Genomic DNA, 25,314 nt, shown 5'->3' on the forward strand with positions numbered 1-25,314 from the left:
GCGGCTGAAAGTATGTGAGAAAACAGATTTGTACGCAATGTTACCATATCGCCCTGGTTTAAGAACACAAAGCCATTTGACACTTTTTAATTAGCCTTTTTGTCCGTACGCAGACCAAGGCTTTCCCTGTGCATGTAGACCTGATGACGATTATCTGATAAATAAGTAATAAAATGAAAGTCATATCCCTAACTTTAAATTGTAAAGTACATTCGTGGCCATACATTTTGGCAATGACAAATTATGTGTTTTGCTAAGTTTGCTGGTTCAGTTTTTGAGGAAAATGTTTTCATGTTTCTATGGAATACTGGAGAAATAAAAATGGGGGGGAAATGTTAAATATATTCATATAGTCCCCTCTTTTACAGCAACCATCCGCTCTTGCTATCAGAATGAAAGAGTGATTTCACCTAGCTAGAACTAGTTCACCTGGCTAGAACTATAGTCTTTGGGGGAGGAGGGGGGGGGGGAATAAGTCGAGCTGTCAAGGCCACAGCCGTGCCCGCCCCTCTCGTCTCGTTCAGTTCTCATTAGTTTCATTGTGTCCACCTGTGTCTTGTTTGTTTCTGTGTATTTAGGTTCCTGGTTTTGTCCAGTTTTTGTCTTGGCATTAACCTTCGTCCCTGTGTGTACTCCGTCTGTTTCGAGAATAAACCCCTTTTTGTTTGCAACTCCTGCCGACTCTCCTGCGTTTGGGTCCCACCCCCACACACCAGGACACTCGCTTTCCCTTCATCAACGTTGATGGAACACCCCCCTGGCTTGTGTATTTCTAGTACAAAAACATTAACTCTGTCAGATGAATGTCATAAGTTAAATACTCTGTCTCAAGTCATACCTCTAATCTATTGTAGGATGTTATGAATGACTAGATGTAGTTTTATATCACACAGATTTGAAGCATACCCATCCTTCACATCAGTCAGCTACTAGATTAGAATGTCTAGCCAGAGAAAAACCATTAAAAACTGTTGTGGGTAAATATTTTGGAGAACACTCCAAAAACCTACAGAACAGTTTGTAACAGTACATTTTTTTACATTTCATGTGCAATCCTCGTTAGTATAGTGGTGAGTATCCCCGCCTGTCACGCGGGAGACCGGGGTTCAATTCCCCGACGGGGAGGCTGTCAACTTTTTAAAAGCAGGAGACAACTATTTGAAATGAATGCTTGGTTTGATCTATTACACCTTTATGACACAGTTGCTACGTTTTTATGTAGCAATTACACTGTTAGTAAGTCATATTACTTAAGGAATAACGTGTCTTGAGAACAGACCTACTTTCCAGTACCTTCAAGCAGGCCCAGTCAGATTCTGTTTTCTGCCACAGATCCTGATTCTGAGAAGGCAGTGGCTTGCCTAGAGACAAGATAGATACTTGTTTTCTGTTGTGCTGTATCCTTACATGGTCAGAAATGTACCAACTGTTGTGGGTATATATTTTGTAGATAACACTCCTAAAACCTAAAGAACAGTTTGTAACGGTACATTTTTTAAATTTTCACATGCAATCCTCGTTAGTATAGTGGTGAGTATCCCCGCCTGTCACGCGGGAGACCGGGGTTCAATTCCCCGACGGGGAGGCTGCAAACCTTTTAAAAGCAGGAAACAACTGTGTGAAATTAATGCTTGGTTTGATCTATTCCCCCTTAATGACACAGTTGCTACGTTTTTATGTAGCTAGTACACTGTTAGTAAGTCATATTACTTTAGGAATAAGGTGTCTTGAGAACAGAACTACTTTCCAGTACCTTCAAGCTAGGGCTGTCAACAAACATTCTAAATTCGAATATATATTTGAATAGTGGTAAAAAAACGAATTTAGAATGTGAAAATTTATATTAGAATTTAAAAAAAAACACAACCGCAGCGACAGCGCGTCTGTCTGCTTTGCGGGTGGGCGCGTGCCTGAGCGTCACTGCTGTGTGCAGAACCCAGCTGGACCGCAGCAGAGAAAGTGATTGTAAGCCCAAAAAATCTAAAGAGTGATGTCTGGAAATATTTCGGATTTTGGTCAGTTGATGGTTAACTTGTTGAGCCTACAGCTAAAGTAGTATGTAAACTATGTAAGCAAGAGTTAGCTTACCATTCAACAACTAGCAACTTGAGGCTACATCTCCATGTTTACCACAGCACAGCTCGCTCAGAGCGTTCAATGTCGGTTCTATACTGTAAAACTTAAATGTAGGTTAATTAATATTTGTTTCAATCACTGAATGAAGCCTGACATATTTGGGACAAGAATCACAACCTTAAATTGCTCGCATAAAACTCTAGATCAGAACTCAGCATTTGTTTGATGTTGTCTTTCATTTTACACCGCTATGCGCAGAGAGCGCGACGATGCAGGAGAGAGAGAAAGAAAGACTGCGTGTGTGCGATCGAGTGGCCAAGTCTGTCGTCTTGGCCATTAGTTCATTTACCTATTTTTGTGTAGGTAATTTGTCAAATATGTTTAAACTTAAATAATGAAGCCTACCTACAGTATGTACAATTTGTCCTGTTATTGACGTACCTAATGCGCAACAGAAATTCGAATATATTCAAATGTGGGAATATTCGAACTTCAATTTTGAGCAATTTTGACAGCCCTACTTCAAGCAGGCCCAGTCAGATCCTACTTTCTGCCACAGAGCCTGATTCTGAGAAGGCAGTTGCCTAGAGACAAGATAGATACTGTGTATCCTCACATGGTCAGAAATAGAGATGAATATTGAGAACCGGTTCTGTAAGGACCCGGTTCCAAATTTCTCAAAACCCAAATATCAATAAGGTCCAAGCTTATCGATACCGCTATCGAGACTAAGTAATATAATGTAACTTTGACTTATGTCTCGAGAAATAAGTAATGTTATTTAAATCAAATCGCTGGTGCACAAACATACAACGTTTGACTAATAAAATGTCTAAATTCAATTGAAGGGCCTGCCAACCGCCTTTAAACGAAACAAAGAAGAATGTTATTGCCTCACGCGCTACCTCGCTCCATTTATCATTTTGTTGCTATAGCTACAATGGCAGAACGCACAAAACGGTCAAAGGCTTGGCTACATTTTGTTAAAGATAAAGACGAAGCAAAGTAATTTCTTGTAAAGGGGGGAAAACAACTGCGATGAAAAAGCACCTCAACGTTGTGCATCAGATAAAGATAAAAAGCAGTACTGCGACTGTCTCCGAGTCGCAACGGTGCAAACTCCAGCTGCCTTTGCAGGACAATCCTCTGGTGAGCGCACCCCAACTTTGTAGCGAGTCTCCGTCGTTGACAATAATAAGCCAATTCAGGGCTCAACAGTGCAACAATTTTACTCGCATATGCCCCTAAAATTGGATGTGTGCGCGAACTGCAAAAATGATTTACGAGCACATTGTGTGAGTGTAGACAAGCCTCCCCCCCTCACTGTTGATCCTTCAAAACATAGCCACCGCGAGCATGTCTCTGTGAGATGCTTAAACATTGTGTTAAACAAAAACTGAGACAGAAGAAAATAGGGATAAGATAAGGAAGGTTTGGGTTTGGTTAGCTGGTCATTTAGCTATATCAGGTGCCTTTTGTTGAAACGTGTTCAACTTTTCATAAAGTCGATGAGCTTGACAATGTCACTTCGTCAACCAACCAATCACAGTCTATTTACGCATCCAGGTTGTGGACAGATTTAGATATAGCCAGAGTCAGGATCCATTGTGCCTATTTGCTCCTTTTAGCAACACGTTCCCCTTGTTCTATTTGACATCTGTTTTACTTAAGAAATAGAAAAGTACCGATAGTGGTATCGATAAAGACTCGAATCGTTAAGCAGTCTCGAAAATTGTATCGATATTGATAAAAATTTACGATACCCATCCCTAGTCAGAAATATACCAACTGTTGTGGGTATATATTTTGTAGTATAAAAGAACAGTTTATAAGTTTTTTTTCTTTAAAATTTCACATGCAATCCTCGTTAGTATAGTGGTGAGTATCCCCGCCTGTCACGCGGGAGACCGGGGTTCAATTCCCCGACGGGGAGGCTGCTAGCCTTTTAAAACGCAGGAGACAACAACTATTTGAAATTAATGCTTGGTTTGATCTATTACACTTTTATGACACAGTTGCTAAGTTTGTATATAGCTACTACACTGTTACTAAGTCATATTACTTTAGGAATAACGTGTCTTGAGAACAGACCTACTTTCCAGTACCTTTAAGCAGGCCCAGCCAGATTCAGTTCTGCCACAGAGCCTGATTCTGAGAAGGAAGTGGCTTGCCTAGAGACAAGATAGATACTTGTTTTCTGTTGTATCCTCACATGGTCAGAAATGTACGAAGGTTGTAGAAGTGTTGCACAGCGTAACATTGAAGGTGTTAAACGTGCGTAAAAGGCTGTTAGCCTCATACTTTAACCATAGTAACTCTGGACACAATAATGCTGAAGATGTAAAAATGTAGAATATCGAGTATGCAATCCTCGTTAGTATAGTGGTGAGTATCCCCGCCTGTCACGCGGGAGACCGGGGTTCAATTCCCCGACGGGGAGGCTGCTAAACTTTTTAAACCCTTCTGAGTTTTCTTTGCTGGTTTCCGGTTGTGCTGTGTCCTCAAATGGTCAGATATGTACCAAGGTTGTAGAAGTGTTGCACAATGAGACATTGAAGGTATAAGATGTGCGTAAAAGGCTGTTAGCCTTGTATTTTAACCATACTACTGTGGTGAACATTTCATTTGAAATACTGTTAAATGTTGAGCATGCAGTCCTCGTTAGTATAGTGGTGAGCATCCCCGCCTGTCACGCGGGAGACCGGGTTCAATTCCCCGACGGGGAGGCATATACTTTTAAACGCTGGACTGCTTTGTGACTGTGAAGAATAGGGTTGACCAAAACTCGTATAATTTAAATTAAGTTAACTGGTGATTTTCGTTGTTTGTAGGCTATTCTTCCCCTGCTAGCAAAATTGCACATGTCGATTCGATAGCGATTGCTGCCCTTGCTCACGTTTGTAATTTAGGTGCATTATATGCTGAAGTAGTTTTAATTAACAAATAGTAGGTATATTGTTATTATTAACTACTTACTAACTGAGAGTGAGGTCATGCCGGGAAATATCAAACTGAGGCTGGAACGTATCGACCTCGCTATCGCTCGGTCGATACGGCAAAGCCGAGGTTTGATATTTCTCGGCATGACCGAACGGTCGAGGTTAGTAAGTAGTTTATTATAGCCTATGGCATTTTTAGCTTTTCATTGTGTAAACGAAAATAAATGGTAGTCCTAACTCTTGGCTAATTGTAGCTAGCTCTCAAGTCCTCTCCTGCTGTGTTTCATGTGTTGCCTAGCAACTCATTACTTTTGATAGAAAGCGGACAACATGGTTCTGCTAAAATGGCTTTAATTTCAACACAAAATAACGACACAAGTGATTAAAAGAGTCTAGTTTTCATCCTCACTTTCGATGACAAATCTTTTCAGCATCATCTGGATAGTAAAACTCAGCAGCTGACTCGTCGCTCATTTTGAAGATGACGTCAGAGGGCAAAACGGAGCCGTACTGACCGCTGAGGAGGGTAATACGCGTCTGGCATGACTCCCCATTAGCCAGAAAGCTTGTACTGTCGTTGCCATATAATAATCATTCATACTGCGCTGCATGTAACTAGCATTGAAGATGGTCATGTGACGAGCTCGAAAAAAAAAAACGGTAACATGAAAAACATGCAATCCTCGTTAGTATAGTGGTGAGTATCCCCGCCTGTCACGCGGGAGACCGGGGTTCAATTCCCCGACGGGGAGGATGTATGTTTTTAACTGCAATGTTAGCTTTGCTGCTTTTCTTTCAGTTTTTCTCAGAGGCGAACACGATTTCGGCTTTGAAGCTTCTAATAAGAAGAAATTAGTATTGTGTCCAGGGCTCCAGACTGCAACCAAATGGTTGCATTTTGCGACCAGTTTTTGAAACAGTGCAAGCTTTTTTTTTTACAAGCACTCGCGCATGTGCGACCTAAGACAGCGATATCAGTGAGCCCTCAGCATTGGTATCGTAGCTTAAAGTCTAGGAATGTTGAGGCTATTTTTCGCTAGGTACCTATAAACCTAGCTAGAAGTCGTGGAAAGTTTAGGCTATTTTTCGCAGGTTCCTACGAACATGTCTTAATCTGCCAGACAAGTGGGTTCCCCTTCGTTCTTTTGGTGAGCAGTCTCACGGTCCCTTATACCCGGCGTCATGGAGCCGAGCTGATAGATACTTATTTAGCACTAGCGTTGCTACTGTATCCCTGCCTGTGTTTGTGATGTTGCGTTGTTATACTCAGCAAGTATCGTGTTGTGGTGTCGGAGTACTGATCGAAAAGTGCATCATACATTTAAGACATTTAGCTAAGACTTGCATGTACTGTACATAATGTCACATTAAATAATGTATTTAAACTCATGCTTATGTGGTGCGTCACTGTATATCAGTTGTAAAGTGTCAGTAAAAAAACATTATCGATATTATTGAAAATGAATTAATGTTACGATATCTTTATATCGTAGAGAAGTCATTACTTTGATAAATCGGAAGAAAAAAATATATATATATTGCCCAGCCCTACTTGCTAATATAAATCCCTAATCTCACTGGATAACAGTTAAAAAAAAATTATTATGCAAAATACTGAATGAATGAAAAAAGTAAACTAAGGATGTCCCTTTCTTCATGAACTACCAGCATCAAATGATAATAAACAATATTTTAAAAATGTATATTATTATTTTGAGGGGTGTTTGAGCACCCCTAAAAAGAGTCTAAAATCGCCACTGAATTGTACCCTCTCTAGTTACATTAATAATTGCATTGCAGGTTAATATAAGGTGTGCCCCTAAATGTTCTGCTTGCTCTCCTAACATTTTCAGAAAGGGGCTACTGTGCTCCTAGTATAAAAAAGTTAGTTTGGAGCCCTGATTGTCTCTCATCATGTCACATATGGCATCAATGCAATCCTCGTTAGTATAGTGGTGAGTATCCCCGCCTGTCACGCGGGAGACCGGGGTTCAATTCCCCGACGGGGAGGCAGTATTTTTTTTTTCTTTTTTTAGCTTTTTCTCCCAGGTAAATATGCTCATGGCCTTGAAGCTGTTAATAAGAAGACATTGTTACTCTCACTCATCACGTCACAATTGGTGTCCATGTGCTCCTCGTTAGTATAGTGGTGAGTATCCCCGCCTGTCACGCGGGAGACCGGGGTTCAATTCCCCGACGGGGAGAGTGCATCCTTTTTTTTTTTTTTTTTACTAGCATAAGGTCTTAAAACTTAATATAAATATACATTGCGATTTAAGGTTAGGGATATCGCTTTTATTTTATTATACTTATTTATGAGACAATCTTGCTTTTTTATGTTGATTGTCACTGCTGGATTTCCCCAAGGGGAATTAATGCTGATATACATCTACCGGTAATAGAGCCAGTAGCCTACCAGTAGACTACAATGGAAAAGATATATATGCATTTTTTCCGTTGTGGAATCGAACCCCGGTCTTTCACGCGGGAGCTGAATAAGTCTTAACTTCCCTTAACTTTTCCCATTTATTCTTTATGGTAGTCCTTAACACTATGGATGTAATATTCTAATGGCCTCTGGTGGCGCTGTTCCGACTGCCATAGACCCCAATAGTAAAAGACAGAGGCACTGTTTCGTCAGTCAGTCAACCTCACTCAAGCCAAAGCACTTAGAAAAGCGAAGATAACCATTTCCTCAGATTTCATTTTCTAATTCAGCACTACACAGGCGGGGATACTCACCGCTATAACACAGAGAAGTCTTGTGTTGTCATCACGTCACATGATGCTTCTATGTGTCACATAACAATGCAGTAATAAGGTGACAATTATGTATCAGTAATGTAATAACAATGTAGTAATAGCAACACCTAATAATTCGTAGATAATGTTAATAATGTAACGATTGTTGCAAATCTTTAGTCTACAACATTGCCTATTGCAGAATACTTATGTAATCACAATGCAACCAGAACAATATAAAGTGTGACCTACAGGATAACAGTAAATGTCGGTAAAATAGTGTTGTAAATGTAGTCACACAAAGCAATTTTGCAGTTCAGATTGTGAGTTTATTTCATCTGTGTGTTTGTTTTGACGGCATGGACCACAGACATGTAGTCATTTATGCAAATAAAGTCAATCAAATTGTAAATAAACGGTGTATGACTGTAATAAAGTATTAACTGTGTTAAATATTGCCTTAAAAAAAGGGTACTTTTCCCTGTTGGGGAATTGAACCCCGGTCTCCCGCGTGACAGGCGGGGATACTCACCACTATACTAACGAGGAGCACATGGGAATGGTAGGTGACAAGTTGTTTTAAGAACCAATGGGAATACTGCTCTGGAGCAGAGTGGGGAGAGGAGGGGCAGGGAAAGTACAATCTTGGGGGAGGGAGGTGTTGAGGTCACCTTTACACAGCTCAACTAGTATACATACTTCCCTGCCACTCCTGGGAATTCTGTATGGATGTGAGGGCTATCAGGGCCTTGTTTGAGACAAGGTGGTAGAACCTGCACATGGCACATTTGCTGGGTTGCAGCAAGCTCCCGTTCTATAAATGGGGTATCCATGAAGTCCGCAAGTTCCATCCTGGGGTTTGTAAGTCCCTCTGCACCATATTTTTGGTGGACTTTGGTGGAGCAGTAGAAGTATCTGGTTGGTTCATTCTACTAAAAAAAAGATTGAATGAGCCATCATTTTCAAAACGGCACTTGGGCTGGCCACAAGAAAGAGAGGTTTGTGTCTTCCGTTTTGTTGCTGCTGCTGTCTTTGCAGAATGTCACTTACCATCCTCTCAATAGTCTTGTCTGTCAGAGGCACTTTTACTATTTCACATCATTATTTACACCACTTATTTACAGAAGATTATGTGCACATTACTAATTACACAACATTATGAGAAAACCTTGGCCTCCTGGGAATCCTGTGTGGTTTGTAATCTATGGTAATAACAGCGCCAAAAAGAACTACCAGAGGGCTGTTAGAATATTGCATCCGTAGTGGTTTAGCGCTACCATCTGACAATGAATGGGAAACGTTTTAGCGATTTGTAAGTAAAGCAATAATCCTCAGCTGCCGCAAAGAGGGGCTCTAGAAAAACTAACGTAAATACAGATTTTCGTATCCAGTACATTGTTAATGTTCTGATTTCTCTGTTTTGTGTGTGTTTGTTATTTGATTGTGCTGCATTTGCTACTGCTTTCACACCAAAGGTTTAGCCGTGGGTAATGTATGTCATTAGTGCTGTAGAGTAATCAGTGTTGATTTTTGCGTCTGGTAGTCTACTTATCGGGTGTTTCCACATGAGTGATTGTTTTACGCAGCAACTTCCTGGTCCGTCTCCAGGAGAAACGTAAAGGTCTGGAACGAGAAAGCGACCCTTTTTAAGCTCAGCGCCATCTGCTGTTGGAATACGGATACTGATCTCGTTCCGAAAAGTAAACTTTGTCTGCTAAACGCACCGACGTCTACCGGTTGCTTTGGGAATGAGTGGTTACACGTTTCAAATGTTAGATGTGTCAAGAGGTTTTCGATTAGCAATCTCCTGTCTATACAACGACATTTAGCACTGCCACCAAGGTTCTGTCACCAGGGGGCAGCAATGCGGAAGTGAATCACAGTCGATGCGGAGACAGGAAGAGAGGCGCGTCTCATTACTGTAAAAGCTTGAGAGAAAGCGGCATTATAATTATAGTGTGAAGCATTAGAAAATTATATTTGTTAAAATGTCTAAGAATACCATGTCGGACCGCTTCCGGAAGGTCGACGTTGATGAGTACGACGAGAACAAGTTTGTGGACGATGAGGACGGCGCGGACAGCCAGGCCGGACCGGATGAGGCCGAGGTGGATTCGCTCATCAGACAATATCCTTTACGTTACCTGTATGTGTACTATTACATTACATACTGTGTGTGTGTGTGTGTGTGTGTGTGTGTGTGTGTGTGTGTGTGTGTGTGTGTGTGTGTGTGTGTGTGTGTGTGTGTGTGTGTGTGTGTGTAAGAGATAGAGAACGTCTGCAGGTTTTGTTATTGTCTTGGCGGATTAATCACCGTAGTTCTGCAGTCAGCGGATTGCGTGGTTTTCTGTCATTGTGTTTTACTGCAGTGTGTTCGAATTGGCACTAACTGTTTTAACGTATCAGTAAAGCGACTTCCCTGAGGGTATTAGTTTTTAGAAGTGTTGCAGAAGGTGCGATAGAGGCGTGTGTACTGACGTCAGTCATAGCCGTCAATTAGCGGTTTCACGTAGCGAAGTATGTGTTGTCCTTGACGGCCGATGCACAGGGAACCTCGTAGCAGCTCTACAGGCCGTGCTGAAGAATCCTCCCATCAACACCAAAAACCAGAATGTTAAGGTAACCAGGAACCTACACCAGAGCATAGTATAACCAGACCAGTAGACCGAACAGTAGAGAATCAGTAGAACAGTAGAGATCAGTAGAACAGTAGAGAATCAGTAGAACAGTAGAGATCAGTAGAACAGTAGAGAATCAGTAGAAGGACAGATAGTTATTTTAATGACTTGAAATGAAATGACAAAACACTGTTTGGGACAAGCCCTTCTCACTCACTGTTCTCTCCCTCCATCCCTCCACCCATCTCTCTCCCCCCCATATCTCTCTCCCCCCATCCTCTCTCCCCCCCCCCATCTCTCTCCCATCTCTCCCCCCCATATCCTCTCTCCCACCTCTCTTCCCCCCCATCTCTCTCCCTCTTCAGATCCCTCCCCCATCTCTCTCCCCCCATCTCTCTCCCCCCATCTCTCCCACCCCCATCCCTCCCCACCCCCTCCCCCCCACCCCCTCCCACCCCTCTCTCCCACCCCTCTCCCCATCCTCTCCTCCCTACCCCCCCCCCCCACCTCCCCCCCCCACACTCCCTCCCCCCCACCCCCTCCACCCCCTCCCCCCACCCCCTCCCCCCCCACCCCCTCCCCCCACCCCCTCCCCCCACTCCCTCCCCCCCCACACCCTCTCCCCCCACCCCCTCCCCCCCCACCCCCTCCCACCCCCCCCCCCAACACCCCCTCCCCCCAGACCCCTCTGCCCACCCCCTCCCCACCCATCTCCACCCATATCCTCCCTCCATCTCTCTCCTCCCTATCCCTCCCTCCATCCCTCCCTCCACACCTCCTCCCACCCCCTCCCCCCACCCCCCTCCCCCACCCCCTCCCCGACACCCCCTCCCCTCCATCTCTCTCCCCCCATCTCTCTCCCACCCCCTCCCTCCCCCTCCCACCCCCTCCCACCCCCTCCTCCCACCCCCTCCCCCCCATCTCTCCTCCCCATCTCTCTCCTCCCACATCCCCCTCCCCCCACCCCCCTCCCCCATCTCTCTCCTCCCATACCCCCCCCCCACCCCCCCCCCCCCATCTCCCCCCCCCACATCTCTCTCCCCCCAGGATCGGGCAGAGGCGCTGGTGCTTCGGGTGCTGAGCAGCTTCAGGAGCAGTGACATAGAGAAGGGTGTTCAGAGTCTGGACAGCTGCGGCGTGGACCTGCTCATGAAGTACATCTACACAGGCTTCCATAAAAGCCCTCCGACAACAGCAGCGCTGTGCTGCTGCAGTGGCATGAGAAGGTACACACACACACACACTCTGGGGCACACACACTTTATACAATGAATTGACCCATTTTTATTGTGTGTTTACGTGTGTGCGTGTGCGCAGGCTCTCGCAGTGGGAGGCGTGGGTTCCATCGTCAGGGTTCTGACTGCCAGGAGGACGGTGTAGGTGTGGACCTGATCCACAGGGTCCGTGCTGGCAATGGACCCTCCCACCGCACGCTACACGCTACATACAACATGCTACATACTACATGTTGCGCTAGACGCTACATGTAATGTGCTACATGTTATAGGTAACGGTGACACATTATGTGGTACATGCAACATATAATATGCTACAACCCTATTCCTGACTGCCAGTCAGACGGCCTTCAACCTCTCCTGCTCTCATCTCAACACCCTTCCCCCTCCCTCCCCCTTAGGATGGAGATCCCATGTGAGGGGTTGGTAACAGCCCTAAACAGGAGGGAAAGTTTACCCTGCCCGGAGGAGGGGAGAGAGGGAGGGGAGGGGAGGGGGGAGGGGAGGGAGGAGGATTGAGACGTGGCCGCCTGTCTCCTTACAGGAGGGGGACGTCTGAGTCAGGATTGTGCTCCAACCACAAGACATGAGCCTCTGTATTAACCAGTGTGTGTGTGAGTGAGTGTGTGTGTGTTCCGCTTGTGAGAAGGAGCTGATGTGTTGGTAGCCTCACACCAGAAGCAGGGGGTGTTTGAGGAAGGGGTGCATGTTGAATCGGAGCACCAGATGCCTTATAGAAGCCTTGTGTTTTGATATGCTGTATATGACTTTCTGGATGCAATAAAGGAATTCATAAACAACGAGGCTGCTGTGGTTCTGGTTCTGAAGACACACACGTGTACACACACACATGTACACACACACACCACTCTACCGGTCTGCGACTGTCAGGTTCTCAACTAGTACCTGTCATCTGCACCTGTCACGGCCCTCTCTCACACACAGCCTTAAATATGTACACACCCTAAGACACACACACACTACATTAACACACAGACATGAATAACTAAACCCCATCTGATGAGAGGTTATGGTATCAGCCAGTCTCTCTGAAAGGAAAGGCTGATTTATAATCTACCAGAATGGTAACTCGTCATTGATCTCTCTATTTCTTCCACTCCCCACTGCTCTCTGTCTCTCTTCCTTTAAGTTCAATTCAACAATGCTTTATTAGCATGAATGAGATAGTTCTGATCTGCAAAATATTCTCTCAATCCACCTTAGCCTCAGGCAGCAAACGTATGCGATTGTGTTGCGTCATGTACCAAGATGAGACTTGTTACGCAATTGAATCGAATCAGGCACCCACAACACGACGCCCAGCATGAGCTGACGTCACCGGCGGCCCTTTATGTTGTGGCTTTGTTGAAAACAAGCGTCAACTAACCCGACTGACAGCGCTGCCTGCAGGCTGACGGGAACAGACACCGCGGACAGCTTCTTCCGGGGATTACAAACTTCTCCAGGTCAATACTCATCTTATTTTTAAAGAAAGATGTCAACAGCTGTATGTTGTTATATTAAACAGGTAAAACTCAAGAGTACGAGAATCATTTGGCAATGTTAGCTAGACTAGCTAATGCTAGCAACATCAGCAAGCGTGGGAGGAGCTAGTTTACGGGGGCTGTCCGGTTATCATCGAGACTAGTCTTGCTTGCACGTTGGAGGTTTGGCTTTAAGGAGTTTGACACCAGGCATGATGAAATAACTTGGTTAACTGGGGAACAGGTGTGTAGGAAAGGGTCAGTTATCAATTGGGCTGCCACTGACAGTGAGTGACTAACTAGTACCGTCACCCGCTTGTTGAACAAGGTTCAATAGATCAAATCTAGTAGTTGATGTCACGAAGAGTACTTTGGGGATAATGTAACTAGTCGTCTACCGGCCAGGTTAATACGCCTTTGGTTTAAGTTCACAAAAGAAAAAGCGTATAAAAAGTAGTCGGTTATGGTGAGATGCTCGCCAGCTAAAACGATGGTAGATGCGCTCGAGCCAAGCAAAACATGAATTAGGCTTGCACGTCGCTCACGAAAGGAACCTTAATGATATAATGTCTAGGCAGAGAATTATAGGGTCGACTGCACATAACAGGATGGCCTGGCCTAATCCCTCTGGACTGTGCATGCCTTTATAATTATATACATATATATTATCATTATTATTAGTATTATCATATGGCGTTCAGGACGCAGCCTCTGTGTTCATCCAGTTTGACTGACGGGACGTTTGTTGTGCTGCAGGTTGCCATGGAGAGTCGGGACAGCAGAGTGTGTGTTGTTCTTTAACCCAGGATCCTCAGGGACTTTGCTGGTCTCTCCTGGACTGTGCTGGTCTCTCTGCTGGTCCCACCTGGTCTCTGAACTGGGCTGGTCTCTCTGCTAGTCTCTCCTGGATTCACTGCTGATCACTGATCAATCAGTAGCTCCGCCCCATTTCACAGACAGACTCACCCTTTTCACTGGTGACCACACCCCTTTCCACTACCAACCCCAGGCGACCTAACAGGATGGTTCCTAACGGTCACCTGATGTTTGATGATGACAGCATCCTGGATTCCACAGTGGCCAAGATGAATGCCCTGAGGAAGACTGGACAGTTCTGTGATGTCAGACTGCAGGTAGTGCTACACACACACACACACACGTGTATGTAACTATGTGTGTGCGTGTGTATAACCGCGCGCGCGCGTGTGTGTCCAGATGCGCGGCAGGGAGCTGCTAGCTCATCGCGCGGTGCTAGCCTGCTGCAGCCCCTTCCTGTTTGAGCTGTTCAACAGCGAGTGTGAACAGGGCGGAGTCTCTCTCATCCGCTTGGACGACCTCGACCCCGACGCCGTGGAAACGCTGCTTAACTACGCCTACACTGCCCAGTGAGTACTAGTACTACAGTACTACTACAGTACTACTACAGTACTACTACAGTACTACTACAGTAGTACTACAGTACTACTACAATATTACTACAGTACTACTACAATATTACTACATGGCCTACCACTGCTATTTAATTACGTCCTCCTTCTCCCCCTCCTCCTCCCCCTCCTTCTCCCCCTCCTCCTCAGACTGAAGGTAGAGAAGGATCTGGTCAGGGAGGTGTACTCTGCAGCCAGGAAGATGAAGATGGAGAGAGTCAGACAGGTTAGATCACACACACATCTATACACACCTACGCATAGATATCTGCACACTGCACAAACAGACACACACACCTTCCGAACTAACTTTTGTTTCCTGTGCAGGTGTGTGGGGACTTCCTGTTGTCCAGGATGGACAGCCAGAGTGCCATCTCTCACCGGGTGTTTGCCAGCAACATGGCCGACGCCCGCCTGCTGGCGCAGGTCGACGCCTACTTACTGGAACACCTGCTGGAGGTAGCCAATCACGACAACTTCCTCAAACTGCCACGCCTCAAGGTGAGCTGCGTGCTGCCGTGATCACAGGCAGGTGTGTGTGTGTGTGAGTGTGTGTGTGTGTGTGTGTGTGAGAGAGAGAGAGAGAGAGAGAGAGAGAGAGAGAGAGAGAGAGAGAGAGAGAGAGAGAGGTGTGTGTGTGTGAAGAAGATGTTGGGAGTTTGGCAACATTTTCCTGTGTTGTTCTTTACAGCTGGAGGTTGTGCTGGAGGACAGCCTGGTGTTGCCTGGTAACGGGCACCTGTACAGCAAGGTGATTGATTGGCTGCAGCGCTGCCTCTGGGAGATTGGCCAGCCAATGGAGAGCCTGATGGAGCAGGTATGGACCAATGAGAAAGATAATTTGTTTTGAGCTTTAAAATATCGAATCAGTATTATTCTTCTCAGATTCTAGTAGGCAGGGCCTACAACAAGCATATGGTTGACCGTGTTTGTTGTTGCCAAGGAGACGGACATACCGTTGTTTTTGTTGTTGACGCTGATGTTGTTGGTGTTGTTACAGGTTCAGACTCTGTACTACTCTGCAGACCATCGTCTCCACCAAGACCACAGCCCCAACCAGCCCACTGAGGCACACACACACACACACACACACACACACACACACTCCTGCACACACCCCTGCTCTCTCACACCTCCCTCTCCTGCTCTGTATTTTAGAAGCAGCAGCCTCCTCACGACGGTGTACAGAGAACAGCCAGTGTTAGTCCCGCCCCCTACCCTGGCCCCGCTCCCTACTCTGGCCCCGCCCCCTACCCTGGCCCTGCCCCCCAGCTCGGCAAACACCAGTGGAAATACATTGCCTCAGAGAAGACCACCAGTACGTCCACCATTCAGCTGCCTTTAGTCGACAGCCAATTGGCTGCTTGGATTTGTTCCGTCAACAGACAATCTTCTTTTTAGACATATGGTTAACAGCCAATCAGTTGCTTAGATTTATGACTAGATTAGCGTTTAGTGCCAATCTGCTTTTAGGGCCTTCAGTAAACAGCCATCAGCAGTCTAAACCCTGTTGTGTGTGTCCTGTGATTGGCTCCCTCCAGACAGCACTTACCTGTGTCTGGCTGTGCTGAACGGAGTCCTGTGTGTCATCTCCCTGCATGGGCGGAGCTCCCCTCTGACCACGCCCTCTGCCACGCCCTCCGCCACGCCCAGCCTGAGCTTGGAGGCTCCTCCTATCGAGGGGGCGAAGAGTCTGCTGCAGCCAATGAACTACGCCCGCTCTGGGCTAGGCACCGCCTCCCTCGGGGGGAAAATCATCGTAGCAGGTAAAAAACAACAAACATCATGATACATCATGATATTGCCTAATTATTAGAAGTGGTTAAATGACCATGCCAGTACTCATTGTTATGTGGTATGCTTGGTGTGTGTGTGTGTGGTGTGTATGCGTGGTGTGTGTATACTTGGTGTGTGTATGCCTGGTGTGTGTGTGGTGTGTGTGTTCAGGGGGCTACAACAGGGAGGAGTGTTTGAGGACGGTGGAGTGTTACTGTCCTCAAACAGACAGCTGGAGCTTCCTCGCCCCCATGAGGACGCCTCGCGCCCGCTTCCAGATGACCGCGCTCTGGGTGCGTTCAAACCCCCGCAGCCTGTAGTCAGAACCAGCACAACTTTATTAAGTAGGCCATTCTTCAAAACAAACTCATGACCTTAACTCTCGTAACATAACTCTCATAACGCTCTTATGGTTCTTCCCTTTGGGATTTAGTTTTCACAATGTTACTTCATGTTTGGCTACCCGCAATGTTTGGGGCTTCTCGTTGTTATTATTAGTGACTTATGCACTTTTGTAAAGCTCTCTGTTGGAAGTCGCTTTGGATAAAAGCGTCTGCTAAATGAATACATGTAAATGTTAACTCATCTAGGGGGCAGGCTTCCCAGCATTTGATAGGCTAAGCAGTCTGTGATGCTGTGTTCTGTCTCCTGATAGGGCCAGTTGTATGTGATGGGCGGCTCTAACGGCCAATCAGACGAGCTGAGCTGTGGCGAGGTGTACGACCCGCTGGCTGATGAGTGGACGCAGGTGCCTGAGCTCCGAACCAATCGCTGCAACGCAGGTAGTAAAGTCCCGCCTTCCCATGATATTAAAACATAAAATTTAATAAAATGCCAGTGTCCTCCACATCTTCCTTTTGATTCATCATCACCTCACACCTCATGTGGGCTCCTGCCTGGCTGTGTGTGTGTGTGTGTGTGTGAGCAGGTGTGTGTGCACTGCAGGGTAGTCTGTTTGTAGTTGGGGGTTCTGACCCGTGTGGTCAGACTGGACTGAAGAACTGTGACTCTTTCAACCCTGTCAATAACACCTGGAGCACCTGTAACCCTCTCAACATCAGTGAGACACACAGCACACACACACACACACACACACTTGACCCAAGCAGCCCATGTCAGCATGAGGTGCTGGTCTGAGCCGTGATTGGTGCGTGGTGTTTCCAGGACGCCACCAAGCGGCGGTGTGTGAGCTGGGAGGTGCGCTGTACGTGGTGGGGGGGGCGGAGTCCTGGAACTGCCTGAACAGCGTGGAGCGCTACGACCCCCAGACCAATGCCTGGACCCTGCTGCCCCCCATGAACCAGGCCCGCAGAGGGGCAGGGGTAGCCCCACACAGAGGTAGGGGGGCGGAGAGGGCTGTTAGAGTGTGTGTGTAGAGGGTAATGTGTGTGTGTGTGTGTGTCCAGGCAGGGTGCTGGTGGTCGGAGGGTTTGACGGCTCTCATGCCCTCAGCTCTGTGGAGGCGTTTGACCCCGTGACGGATGACTGGTGCATGTTGGGAAGCATGACGTCGGCACGTAGCAACGCAGGCGTGGCCGTGCTGGGGGGCGTGGTCTATGCTGTGGGCGGGTTCGACGGAAACAACTTCCTGAATACCATGGAGACATATGACCCAGAGACCAATGAGTGGTGCCCCTGCGGCCACACCTTCAATTTAGACCAATGAGAGAGGGCCTTGTGGCCACGCCATCTTTCTAGACCAATGAGATGGGTGCTTGTGGCCGGGCAGGTCAGACCTGATAGGACAGAACCTTTAACGACCAATCCCAATTTGTTGTCCTTGTGATGTCAACATGTTCCATGTTTGTCGGGAGGAGAACCATAGCAGATTAAGCTGTTGCAAAATGCACACAAGTTTATGGTTATAAATATTTTGTATGAGTCTCACATAGAATGCCAACGTGAAGAAGAAGCAGAGCTAGTGAACGAGAGGAATCAATATTGTGAAAATCTTTCAACTTTATCGACTTGTTGAAACAGCCTACTCACACAGGTCATCAGTTCAGGTAAACCAAAAACCTTGAATGACTGTTTTTCTACGGTTTGTTCAAACCTCGGTGGTCAAGTCTGTCCAACTCCTCAGCTGTAAGTGGGAATCTAACACTGGAATGACCTTGTTTTTATCACACACTGAAATTAAAAGATTTTTAAACATTTACTACTTGTTTGTGTGTTCGTACTTTGGTTCAAGATCACCTGGATTCAGATGTGGATTAAGACGTTTGATATTTGATTAATTTAGATTCTGTAATCCTGTAAAACCAGATCCTGTAAGACTTCACGATTAGATTAAAAATCGATTCACGATTTTATTAAATCAAATTTCAATTCAAGATATGCTTACATAAAAACTTAAACTAGAAAATCGGTTTTTTTGGGGGGGTGAATCGATGTGAATCACTTGAAGACAATTGTTCAATCAATTTGAACAACCCAGGCTGTTGCGGTACTGTCCCAGCTTTCAGAGCATGCACACTAACCCAGTGAGCTAACAGGGAACTCTGCTTTCTTCTGGTTTTCTGACACCCCAACTCTGCAGGGTTTTACAACTAGATAGTTCAATGCCAAATTTAAATGTTGAGTGGAGATTGTTATGATCCCTGGCAGCTCAGTGGTTAAGGATGGGGGCTACTGTGTGAGGGGTCTTGTGCTCAAATCTGGCTGAAGGATTCTTCTTACAGCTCCATTTGCTATTCGACTTATAAATGAAACGTATAAAAGGCGCATGTCTTTGTCGATTCTTGGTTGAGCCTAGCCTGGTGGAGCAGCTGGGGACCTCTATCCACACACTCATTTCAAGCACATTGAAGCACACTGAATTCATGTTGACACACATTGTTTATTTTCCCAAACAGATAATGCAGTATACAGTTTTCCCCAAACAACAAGAAATTATATTTACGTTGAAGACTAGCTCAACTAAAAAGTCAACATGCTCTAAAAAGTCTCTTTTCAGTGGAGAAGATAACACACTTCAGCCTCTTATTCTGTCACACACACACACACACACACACACACACTCTTCTGTTACACACACACACACTTGAGGGGGTGAAGGTGATGGAGGAGGTGTGTGGTGCTGACTAGCCCCTCTTCCTTCTCCTCCTGAACTTACTCGGGCCGTGTTGGCAAAAACATTTAATGAAAAAGAAAGTCGTACGTACATGTAGGTAAATCTCCATAAAGACACCCCAGCCCCCCCTCACCCCCCCCCCCCCTCAACCTCTTCCCCCCTTTCATCAATCCCCCCCCCTCAACCTCTCCCCCCCCCTTCATTCATCGATCCCCCCTCCCTAAACCTCTCCCCCCCCCCCTTCATCAATCCCCCCCCCCTCAACCTCTCCCCCCCCCCCCCTTCATCGATCCCCCCTCCCTAAACCTCTCCCCCCCCCTTCATCAATCCCCCCCTCCCTAAACCTCTCCCCCCCCCCTTCATCAATCCCCCCCTCCCTAAACCTCTCCCCCCTTCATCGATCCCCCCTCCCTAAACCTCTCCCCCCCCCTTCATCGATCCCCCCTCCCTAAACCTCTCCCCCCCCCCTGTACAAAAGAGAATAGAAAACACCACTCAGGCAGCCACTACCCACCAGAAAACCTACCGGGTAACCATGGTGATAGGGGAGCCTACAAGAGCACCACCTTACACACACACACACACACACACACACACACAGCTCCTCTGAGGCACTTCACGCACCATGAACACCGACAGCTTCCTGACAGGCTGAGCTAGGATGGATGAAGAGGGATGATGACAGCTAAAGGATGGATGAAGAGGGATGGATGACAGCTAAAGGATGGATGAAGAGGGATGATGACAGCTAAAGGATGGATGAAGAGGGATGATGACAGCTAAAGGATGGATGAAGAGGGATGATGACAGCTAAAGGATGGATGAAGAGGGATGATGACAGCTAAAGGATGGATGAAGAGGGATGGATGAGGGTCCCAGGTTTGGGTCATGTAGGCTCTCAGTAACACTGTAGTACCTCTACTGACCTCCAGAGACAAAAAGGGGGTGGGGGAGGGGAGAGAGAATCAGAGAGAGGGAGGGAGAGGGAGGAATGTGAGTCTGTTCCAGTCAGTTGCTCTACTTGTGCTCCTTGGTGGGGGCAAAGTAGAGCTCCATGGGCTTGTTGACCTTCCAGTACTTCTCACTGACCAGCTCCAGAGAGAACGAACCATTCAGGACCTGGAAGGAAGAGGAGAGATGGTGGAGGAAGAGAGCAACACAAAATAAGAATAAGGGAAATTCTAAACATCAATTCAGCTTCTTTTAATTTGATGGTATATTTACAGAGAATGAGAGGTGTGTGAGAACATGCGCTGAACTGCTGGCTGGCTGAGGGGATGTAGATGGTGTGTGTGTGTGTGTGTGTGTGTGAGAGCGTACAGTGAACTGCTGGCTGGCTGAGGGGATGTAGATGGTGTGTGTATGTGTGTGTGTGTGAGAGCATACAGTGAACTGCTGGCTGAGGGGATGTAGATGGCGTGTGTGTGTATGTGTGTGAGAGCGTACAGTGAACTGCTGGCTGGCTGAGGGGATGTAGATGGTGTACTGCTTCTCGCTGGCTGCGTCCACGCTGGCTGGGCTGCTCTCCTGGGTCCTCCTCAGCTCCTCCAGAGCCAGACGCACCGCCAGGTACTTAGACAGGTGGTCCACCGTGGCGTTCCCCGACGTCTTGATGTACCTGCACCAGACAGAGAGACGGTGGTGTGTTAAGTGTCAGGAGTGTGTGTGTGAGGTGTGTGTGTGAGGTGTGTGTGTGAGGTGTTTGACCTGGTCTGGGCAGGGTCCTCCTTCTCCATGAGGGTGGGGTGAGGGCGGAACACCAGCTCTATCTCGCTCGCCCCGTCCAGTGCCAGCTCCACCGCTCCGTTCTCCGCAGCGTTGTCCATGTCCAGCCCCGAGTCGTCGGACGTCTTGGTCCGCTTGATGCTGGGCCCCGCCTCCTGGTTGCTATGGACCGAGGCGTTGCTACAGTGGGAGCTGTTGTCCTCGGCGCCGCTGCCGTGATCAAGCTGGTGCTTCTTACCTCGCTGCAGCCTGCTGACCGCAAGGGGAGGGAGAGGAGAGGGAGGGAGGGAGGGAGAGGTCAGGACAGGGAGGGAGAGAGGGAGAGGGAGGGAGGGAGGGAGGGAAATGAGAGAGAGAGAGAGAGGGAGGTCAGGGCAGGGAGGGAGAGAGGGAGAGGGAGGAGAGAGAGGTCAGGGCAGGGAGGGGGGTCGACACCATTTTGGAGCACAAAGAGCCAGGTAGAAATAGAGGGATGGAAAGAACAGCAAGATGTAGGAGAGAGAGAGAGAGCAGGATGGACGAGAGAGAGGGAGGGAGCAGGATGGAGGAGAGAGAGGGAGAGCAGGATGGAGGAGAGAGAGAGAGCAGGATGGAGGAGAGAGAGGGAGCAGGATGGAGGAGAGAGAGAGAGAGAGCAGGATGGAGGAGAGAGAGGGAGCAGGATGGAGGAGAGAGAGAGAGAGAGAGCAGGATGGAGGAGAGAGAGAGAGCAGGATGGAGGAGAGAGAGAGAGCAGGATGGAGGAGAGAGAGAGAGCAGGATGGAGGAGAGAGAGAGAGCAGGATGGAGGAGAGGGAGGGACCCTGACCTGTTCATAGCCTGTATCTTGAGGCCCTCCTCGATGCTGTGGCTGAGGGCGTGCTGGTTGTTGTGCTTGCTGATGCGCGCCAGCACCCTCTCCTGGTGCGCCTCGTACTCGTCTCTGCTGGGGTAGATCTTGCTGATCAGGGCGTCAAAGTTGGGGTCTGGACGCAGGGAGCGCTTTGACACCAGCTTCTTCCTGCACGTCGGACACTCCTTGTTCCTGGTTCGCAGGGGGAGCCAATCAGTAGGGTTAAAACTGGGGGGAGGGAGTGGGGGCCAGAGGGAGTGGGGGATGGATGCTGATTGTGTTGTCCCTACAACACACGTTCATGTTAACAAACACACACTCACTCACTTCCTCTCACTCACTTCCTCTCCCTCTCCTTTCCTCTCACTCTCACTCACTTCCTCTCTCACTCACTTCCTCTCCCTCTCACTTCCTCTCACTCTCACTCACTTCCTCTCCCTCTCATTTCCTCTCACTCTCACTCACTTCCTCTCCCTCTCACTTCCTCTCACTCTCACTCACTTCCTCTCCCTCTCACTTCCTCTTACTCTCACTCACTTCCTCTCCCTCTCACTCACTTCCTCTCACTCTCACTCACTTCCTCTCACTCTCACTCACTTCCTCTCACTCACTTCCTCTCACTCACTTCCTCTCACTCTCACTCACTTCCTCTCCCTCTCACTCTCCTTTCCTTTCACTCACTTCCTCTCCCTCTCCTTTCCTCTCCCACCCTCCATTTCTCCCCCCCACCCTTTCTCCTTCTACCTCCCCCTCTCTCTCCCCCCAACCCCCTCTCTCCCCCTCCATCCCTCCACCCCCCCTCATCTCACCCGGAGCGCAGCGCGGTGATGATGCAGTCGGCACAGAAGCGGTGCAGGCACTCCTTGGTGGTCATGGTGTTCTTCAGCATGTCCAGGCATATGGGACACATCAGCTCACTGTGGAGGGAGCGAGGAGACACCGCGATCTCCAGACCATCTGTGATGGCCTCCTGCAGGATGGGGCAACATAGGAGCACAGTTACACACCACACCAGAACACCACAGGTTACACACAACACCACAGGTTACACACCACACCAGAACACCACAGGTTACACACAACACCAGAACACCACAGGTTACACACAACACCACAACACCACAGGTTACACACCACACCAGAACACCACAGGTTACACACAACACCAGAACACCACAGGTTACATACAACACCACACCACAGGTTACACACAACACCACAACACCACAGGTTACACACCACACCAGAACACCACAGGTTAGACACAACACCAGAACACCACAGGTTAGACACAACACCACACCACAGGTTACACACCACACCAGAACACCACAGGTTAGACACAACACCACACCACAGGTTAGACACAACACCAGAACACCACAGTTACACACAACACCAGAACACCACAGGTTAGACACAACACCAGAACACCACAGGTTAGACGCAACACCACATCAGAACACTACCACAAAACAGTAGCATAGTTAGACCCAACGCACAGTAGCATAGTTAGCACAACACACAGTAACAACACCGTACAGCACATCACACAGCACCATTAACACACACACTGGAGTACCATCAAGCGGATGAGCGTGACTCCCCTCACACACACTGGAGTACCATCAAGCGGATTAGCGTGACTCCCCTCACACACACTGCGGACGTACCTGCGGCGTTCTCTGCAGCTCGTACAGACTGAGTTCCCACGTCTTACTGAGGGCTTGCACCCCGTTTGTCTGCACAGTCTGTGTCATCCTGTCGGTGCTATAACGAAGGGAATACAAATGCACGTTACTGTACAACTACCCGAGCCCAACCGAAATGTACTAGAACGCTACTGTTGACTGTCGAATCAAAGTAGCGCTCAGCGCTTGTCTCACTACTGTAGGTAGCCAGCGTGCTAATGCTGCTGCTGTGTTGACTGGCTAGCTAAACTACCAAGCTAAAAACAACATCCAAAACAATGACTGGAAGACTGACTACAAGGCAGCAAGCTTTCTTATGGTTTAGTAAAAACATGCTTTCTTAAATGTGTTTTTCATCTTTTTCTGATAGCTAATAATTTATTTTCCCCGGAGATTTAATGAACCACCGTCTGATTAACTTGAGTAGCTAGCTAGCCAGCTAGCGACCAAAACATTGACGATACACAGCTAATGTAATGACAGCACCCACGGACAAGCTAACGACAGCTAACGACGTGACGTTAGCTTGCCAGTTTGTCTTTGTGTTTAATAAAATATATCATGAAATAATCGGCTTAAAACAATGTGCCCAAGTTTCACATTATTTTAACACAGGAAAAATACCAGTGATTTAAAACGTACACGAGTAATAGATACGGTTTAACTCGTTAAAATGGCCCGAAAACGCAAATACAAGACTGTCTGGAAACAGAACCTAGAGACCAGCTAGGAGGCTTATGCTAGGTAGCTAGCTACTGTAGCCTAACTAATTGCTAAGCTGACTATTATTACGGCTATTGACGACATTTTGAAGACTGGTCATTTGCCATAAAGTTGGCAGACCAATACTCGGTTAACTATAATGGTCGGTTTGTAATGCAAAACGGTAACATATATATAAATGCGTTTCTTTCATTGCTACTTACATTTCTGTGTTGTGGATACAGAAAAATAGCCAGCGCGTTCTGGCGACTGCAATATGGCGGCTTCAGTCTTTCGCAGTGGTGTTAGGGAAACGTAGGAATTAGGAACGTAGCCAAAAAATCATGAAAACGGAGAGCCATTGTCATGCCATGTTAATTACACTCTAGTTTCCAAGTCTAGATCTAAACTAAGGTTTTAGACAGATCCTGCTAAACACTTACATCGGAAATATTAATCACGTTGATGTCATGCTGCAAACACGTATTTTGCCACGATTGTAGAGCCTATCATTCAGATAGGCTACTTGAAATGTCAAAGTTTCACAACGACTATAGGCTACCTTTGCTATCACCATAGACATAAAATGATGAGTTTTCATGACTGCGTTCCAAAGAAAATTTGCTGTAGACAGCAAATGTCAGATAGCCTAATCACTTTCTGGCGTAACACCTGTCGGTTCTATCAACTCAAGTGAATAGATGCACACTCTAAGTTAATTTGAAGTAGGCTATAGCCTTCCATAGGCTTAAGTGGAGATTTACACAGCCTCAGCCTAAGTCAAATAGGCTGTACGTGTTATGAGATATTACTCAGAGAACCTAAATGTTTATCCTAACACACAATATATGCTAAGCGTTTAATGCCCTGAGAGTGACTTTCAGACTCAATATATGAGATCAAGAGATGGTCCACAAGTACCGTGGAGAACGTGCAGGCGGTGCCAACTCAATTTGAGGAAGTTCTCATCTCATCCGCACCGTTCAGAAGGCTT

The 25,314-nt window shown here is 47.1% G+C and overlaps 3 protein-coding genes and 7 non-coding genes across 13 annotated transcripts; 9 read left to right on the plus strand and 1 right to left on the minus strand.

The window, feature by feature from the left end:
• Positions 1-1,053: 1,053 nt before the first annotated feature.
• Positions 1,054-1,125, plus strand: trnad-guc (transfer RNA aspartic acid (anticodon GUC)). Its single transcript has one exon. It is a non-coding gene; the product is annotated as a tRNA-Asp (tRNA).
• A 388-nt stretch (positions 1,126-1,513) lies between these two features.
• trnad-guc (transfer RNA aspartic acid (anticodon GUC)) lies at positions 1,514-1,585 on the plus strand. Its single transcript has one exon. It is a non-coding gene; the product is annotated as a tRNA-Asp (tRNA).
• Positions 1,586-3,937: 2,352 nt separating this feature from the next.
• On the plus strand, positions 3,938-4,009 carry trnad-guc (transfer RNA aspartic acid (anticodon GUC)). Its single transcript has one exon. It is a non-coding gene; the product is annotated as a tRNA-Asp (tRNA).
• Positions 4,010-4,444: 435 nt separating this feature from the next.
• Positions 4,445-4,516, plus strand: trnad-guc (transfer RNA aspartic acid (anticodon GUC)). Its single transcript has one exon. It is a non-coding gene; the product is annotated as a tRNA-Asp (tRNA).
• Positions 4,517-5,695: 1,179 nt separating this feature from the next.
• Positions 5,696-5,767, plus strand: trnad-guc (transfer RNA aspartic acid (anticodon GUC)). The gene has a single exon. It is a non-coding gene; the product is annotated as a tRNA-Asp (tRNA).
• Positions 5,768-6,953: 1,186 nt separating this feature from the next.
• trnad-guc (transfer RNA aspartic acid (anticodon GUC)) lies at positions 6,954-7,025 on the plus strand. The gene has a single exon. It is a non-coding gene; the product is annotated as a tRNA-Asp (tRNA).
• A 122-nt stretch (positions 7,026-7,147) lies between these two features.
• trnad-guc (transfer RNA aspartic acid (anticodon GUC)) lies at positions 7,148-7,219 on the plus strand. The gene has a single exon. It is a non-coding gene; the product is annotated as a tRNA-Asp (tRNA).
• A 2,224-nt stretch (positions 7,220-9,443) lies between these two features.
• Positions 9,444-12,410, plus strand: LOC146272116 (actin-related protein 2/3 complex subunit 5-like). The gene is given in 5 exon segments (XM_084708245.1): positions 9,444-9,885; positions 10,304-10,376; positions 11,423-11,551; positions 11,554-11,601; positions 11,693-12,410. Coding segments are annotated over 5 exon segments (453 nt in total). The 5' UTR covers positions 9,444-9,745; the 3' UTR covers positions 11,756-12,410.
• A 538-nt stretch (positions 12,411-12,948) lies between these two features.
• On the plus strand, positions 12,949-18,455 carry LOC146272117 (influenza virus NS1A-binding protein homolog A-like). Of its 4 annotated transcripts, none has more exons than XM_084707729.1 (14): positions 12,949-13,076; positions 13,851-14,227; positions 14,310-14,479; positions 14,672-14,747; positions 14,849-15,022; positions 15,213-15,338; positions 15,522-15,590; positions 15,680-15,839; positions 16,063-16,287; positions 16,469-16,590; positions 16,953-17,079; positions 17,226-17,357; positions 17,462-17,635; positions 17,704-18,455. In XM_084707729.1, exons 2-14 carry the CDS (start codon positions 14,117-14,119, stop codon positions 17,961-17,963), a joined length of 1,926 nt encoding a protein of 641 aa, XP_084563855.1. In that variant the 5' UTR covers positions 12,949-13,076; positions 13,851-14,116; the 3' UTR covers positions 17,964-18,455. The 4 variants fall into 4 exon arrangements, with proteins under 4 accessions (XP_084563855.1, XP_084563857.1, XP_084563856.1 ...); XM_084707731.1 differs by having other exon boundaries at positions 17,708-17,914; XM_084707730.1 differs by lacking the exon at positions 17,226-17,357.
• Positions 18,456-19,829: 1,374 nt separating this feature from the next.
• Positions 19,830-25,260, minus strand: rnf2 (ring finger protein 2). The gene is made up of 8 exons (XM_084707822.1): positions 25,242-25,260; positions 24,545-24,611; positions 23,601-23,697; positions 22,737-22,897; positions 21,904-22,119; positions 21,078-21,344; positions 20,817-20,988; positions 19,830-20,489 (listed from the first exon to the last, which is right to left on the minus strand). The coding sequence occupies exons 3-8, from the start codon at positions 23,685-23,687 to the stop codon at positions 20,388-20,390; spliced, it is 1,005 nt and encodes a 334-aa protein (XP_084563948.1). The 5' UTR covers positions 23,688-23,697; positions 24,545-24,611; positions 25,242-25,260; the 3' UTR covers positions 19,830-20,387.
• Between the last annotated feature and the right edge of the window lie 54 nt (positions 25,261-25,314).

The sequence above is a fragment of the Hypomesus nipponensis genome, chromosome 10 (genome assembly GCF_054491055.1).
Source record: "Hypomesus nipponensis isolate SF chromosome 10, ASM5449105v1, whole genome shotgun sequence".
In the NCBI taxonomy this organism is placed as follows: domain Eukaryota; kingdom Metazoa; phylum Chordata; class Actinopteri; order Osmeriformes; family Osmeridae; genus Hypomesus; species Hypomesus nipponensis.